Source organism: Octopus bimaculoides, chromosome 7 (genome assembly GCF_001194135.2).
Source record: "Octopus bimaculoides isolate UCB-OBI-ISO-001 chromosome 7, ASM119413v2, whole genome shotgun sequence".
NCBI classification, from domain to species: domain Eukaryota; kingdom Metazoa; phylum Mollusca; class Cephalopoda; order Octopoda; family Octopodidae; genus Octopus; species Octopus bimaculoides.
The window spans coordinates 73,331,441-73,336,159 of record NC_068987.1 but is presented as its reverse complement, the minus strand read 5'-3'; the positions used below and the strand labels follow the sequence as shown (position 1 = coordinate 73,336,159).

Below are 4,719 nucleotides of genomic sequence, written 5' to 3'. Positions count from 1 at the left end.
ATCATCATCGTTTAACATCCGCCTTCCATGCTGGCATAAGTGGGACAGTTTGACAAGAGCCAGTTAGGCTGAAGCCTGCACCAGACTTCTGTAACTGTTTTGGCAGAGTTTTTACAGCTGGATGCCTTTCCTAACACCAACCACTCAGTAGAGTGGACTTAGTGCTTTTTACGTGGCACAAGCACAGGTGAGGTCAGTTTTGACAATGTTTTTACAGCTGGATGCCCTTCCAAACACCAACCACTTTACAGTGTGGACTGGGTGCTTTTAAGTGGCACCTGCACTGTGAGGGCCACCAAGTACTTGCAAGACAAAAAAAAAACTCTTTTGAGAAAGGAGGGGACGTTGGAGGAGGTGATCTTGTGTCAGATGATGAAAGGTTATCGTGAGGCAGAGAGACAGAAACAGGTGTCTTGCTGTAGAGGAGGTACAAGGTTACCTGGCCAAAGAGAGAGAGAGAGAGATCAGGAATGAAGACAGAAACAGGTGCGCTGAGGGAAGTGCAGGAGAAGAAGAGAGAGAGTGGGAGACAGCAGGATAGAGATGGTGACAAAGTGGCAGGTATACTTGCAAGGGATGGGGATCAGAATATAAATGGGATGGTTGAGTGAAGGAAGAGAGAAATAGATGGTGGAAAGTGCCAGGGCATACCCTTGGGGTATGAACTCCATAATATAATTGGCAGTATATTGTGAAGGAAGCATGATTAAAGAGTGCTGAGGGGGGAGTGACTGGCGAAAACCTGGGTATATATAGAGTCAGGGGGCTACCAGATAGCAATGATACAGAGGAACAGGGCCGTGAGGATAGAACTGGGGAGTGGGAGCTAGGCACAGAGTATGAAGGAGGAAATGTGAAGAAGAGATGTAGATTGGTTTGTTGGGTTAGGATGTGTGAAAAGTTTTCTTGTTCCATGTGGGTGGAACACACAGGTCAAGGGCTAGCAGATAGTAATGATACAGTGATACAGGGCATGGGCGGAACACACAGGCTGGAAGCTGGTGGAGACCAATGATACAGTGGCACAGGGCCAAGAGGACAGGATTGCAAAGTGGGAGGTAGGCCTAGTGCATGAATTGGAAACGTGAGGAAGAGATGTAGAGATGTAGTTTAGTTTGTTGAAGTAGAGTGTGTGAAAAATCTTAAGTGTGGGTGGGACACACAGTGCTTCTAGAACTCAGTTTCACTGACATGGGTAGGTCTTCCCTAGAACTTCATATCGCCAGACATCTCGGTCCATAGTCATTTCCTCCGTGAGGCCCAACATCCTGAGATTGGCTTACTACTCCATCCCATGTCTTCCAGGGTCTCCCTCTTCCACAGGTACCATCTATTTTCAGTGATCAGCACTTCTTTATGCAGCTGTACTCATTCAAACTCATCACATGTCCAAACCAATGTAGTCTTCTCTCTTGCATGCTATGTTTGATTCCTCTTATGCCCAACTTCTCTCTCAATACAGTTGCACTTTGTTGTACATGCACACTGATGTTGCACATCCAACAGAGCGTACTACCTTCATTTCTCTCCAGTCTACATGTCTTCTGAATTCAAAGCCCATGTCTCACTACCATGGAGTATAGCCATTCGCATACAAGCATCATATAACCTACCTTTCACTCTGGGAGAGAGTCCTTTTGTTGCCAACAGAGGTAATAGCTCTCTGAACTTCCTCCACCCAATTCTTATTCTAGAAACAATACTTTCAGAGCATCCTCCACCATTGCTAATTTGGTCACCTAGGTAACAAAAACTTTCTACAACCTCAAAAGAGCCTCCTGGACATTTGAGAGAATCTAAGTCCCATGTGCTCTTAGTGCTTATTGTTCCTGCACATCTGCCACATACAAAGACGACTTTATCTGTTAATCCACCTATGATTCCACTGCACCTCTTATGTGTCCACAGTTAACACTGGGTGCAGTGAATGGAATTTCTTCTAACTCCTTTCCTATATATTGATCAGGGCCATTTACCTCACAGAAAGGGAGCTTTATCTTGTTTCTTACTAACAACTTTGGTCTTATACACACACACACAAACAGAATACCCAGTCAGCTCATAATAGCATGGTAAATCATCATCATTATTTAATGCCCGTGTTTCATGGCTTAAACGTTGATGTTTAATGAACATACAAATATAAACAGAGAGGTGGTGGAGACACAATTTCAGCAGAACAAAGACATTCCACAGACTATGCCACTTGACACTTAAATTAAAACAGGGGATCAAAGGTTATAAAATCAATCTACCACTTAAGTAGAAAATAACAAAAAACATGTTGAGACCACCACATCGATCTAACATGAGTAATCAAACTTTGCACCCTTTCCAGTCTTACCTCTACATTCCACCTGACAAAGATACCTACGTGAAACAATAATATGCACTTAATTTTTTAGTTTTACACACACACACACACATAACTGGCACTCTGTCAGTCATGACAATGAGGGTTCCAGTTGATCTGATCAGCCCACTCAAGAAATTATATTCAAGTGGCTGAGCACCCCACAGACACACAACCCATTAACCTTTTTGTTACCATATTTCTGTTGAGATGCTCTGTGTTTCTTTCAAGTTAAATTCCATTGCCCCCAATGGAATTTAACTTGAAAGCATGTGGTTAGGGAGCAAACTTTTTCTATGATTCTTTTCCTCCCATTGTGTTTATACATAAAACATTCATTTACTTATTTCCAGCCACAAGCCTAGTATCTTGCATCTTTCAGGTTTACTCTTTCTATATCTCACTTTTATTCTGTCTCCCCTTCTCTCTATACAAAGTCACAACCAACATCCATGTCAGCTATCATTATCATTATTAGTATTATTATATATATACACATATACACACATATATAGACACATAAATATATACAAACACACATAGATATATGCATCCACATAGATCCTGATATGTAATCCTTCTTACTTTATATGTGGTATACACACGCACTCATATGTGCATATGTATATCTATAATATATGTGTGTGTGTATAAATATATCATTTATCTTATTTATTTCAATCATTGACTGGCCATGCTGGGGCACTGCCTTACACTCCAGTACTTTTTTTTAAGCCTGATATTTATTCTATTGATCACTTTTACTGAGCTGCTAAGTTATGGGGACATAAACATAACAATACCAGTCATTAAGTGGAGTTGAGGGACAAACACAGACACAAAGACATACAGACACACACTCTGAGTTTCTTTCAGTTTCCATCAGGCAAATCCACTCACAAGGCTTTAGTCAGCCCAAAGCTATAGTGGAAGACACTTGCACAAGGTACCATGTGGTGGGACTGAACCCAGAACCATGTGGTTGGGAAGCATGCTTCTTACCACACAGCCACGCCTATATAGATAGATGTATGTGTGTATATATATATATATATATATATATAGATATGTGTACAAATACATATCTCTCCCCCCTCATCAACCTCAACTGTTATATCAACCCCATTCAACTTACCTCTGTGTTGAGCTGTAGCAGCATGTGAGCACTGTTGTATTTCTCGGGGTTGTCATGGAACTCCACCATCCCATCTTTCTGGTTGATGGTGGCAAAGATTTCACCATCTTCAATCTGAAAAGGGTGAAAGGAAAAAGAGGATAAAATCAAGTAACAGGGAAGGAGGAGAGAAAGACAGAAAAATGAATAACAACACCAGGATGAAAAGAACATCACACTGCATTGTGTGCAACAACATACTGTGGACCAACTCATGGTCAGAAGCAAAATTCCTTTTGGTGAAAACATGTTTTCCATGCTCCTACTAAAAGAGACACCAAGGTCAAGTTCACGTTCTTGTAAAAAAAAAAAAATCTATCAAACAACAAAAACTCCTACCACTGTAGTTTACCACTAGTCTTAATTTACTAAAAACACCACTGAACTATAGCAACAACAGAAGCAGGTGGAACAGAAACAACATCATCATCATTTAATGTCCATTTTCCATACTTGCATGGGTTGAACAGTTTGACAAGCGCTGACAAGCTGGAGAGCTGCACCAGGTGCTTATTGTCGGTTTTGGCATGGCTTTTATGGCTGGAGGCCCCTCCTAATGCCAACCATTTTACAGGCTGTACTGGGTGTTTTTTACATGGCACCAGCACAGTGACTGAGAATAAGAAGCTGGATAATATGTCATGAATTCAAACCTGGTTGTCCTTTGTCATATACGATTTCGTCTTTTAAATCAGACTCACTGACTATAAACAAGTATCAATACAGCCACAGTGGGGTGGTTAGAAGAAAATAGGTGAGGTAGAGACACAGTATCCCAAAATTCACTTCACAATAAAATCACACACACACACGCACGCAGACATCATCATCATCATCGTCATCATCATCATCACTTAGTGTCTGTATTTCATGCTGGAATAGGTTCATCAGTTTGACAGGATCCAACAGGTCAGAGAACTACATCAAGTGCCAATGTTTGTTTTTACATGGTTTTGACAGCTGGATGCCCTTCCTACCACAACTACTTTACAAAGTGTAAATATATCCTATTATATATATATATGTTAATTCTCTAAATGAAGTATTAACAGTAACTGCACGATAAAGTGTAGTATATTGCCACTTAAGTGTGGCTGACCCCTAGGGGTGGATGTTACTGTTGCTTTTAGCCCCAGGAGGACATCTCCTCCAGCTGGCTTATCGACACACTACTGTGTCCGATAAGCCAGCT

General features: G+C 41.2%; 1 protein-coding gene across 1 annotated transcript in view; it reads right to left on the bottom strand.

Annotated features, from left to right (window-relative positions):
- LOC106882369 (COP9 signalosome complex subunit 3) overlaps positions 1-4,719 on the bottom strand; it is a 43,093-nt gene that overhangs the window by 9,202 nt on the left and 29,172 nt on the right. Inside the window, exon 13 of the mRNA XM_052969754.1 lies at positions 3,489-3,602. Within this exon, the coding sequence (XP_052825714.1) occupies positions 3,489-3,602 (114 nt within the window). The remainder of the gene's footprint in view (positions 1-3,488; positions 3,603-4,719) is intronic.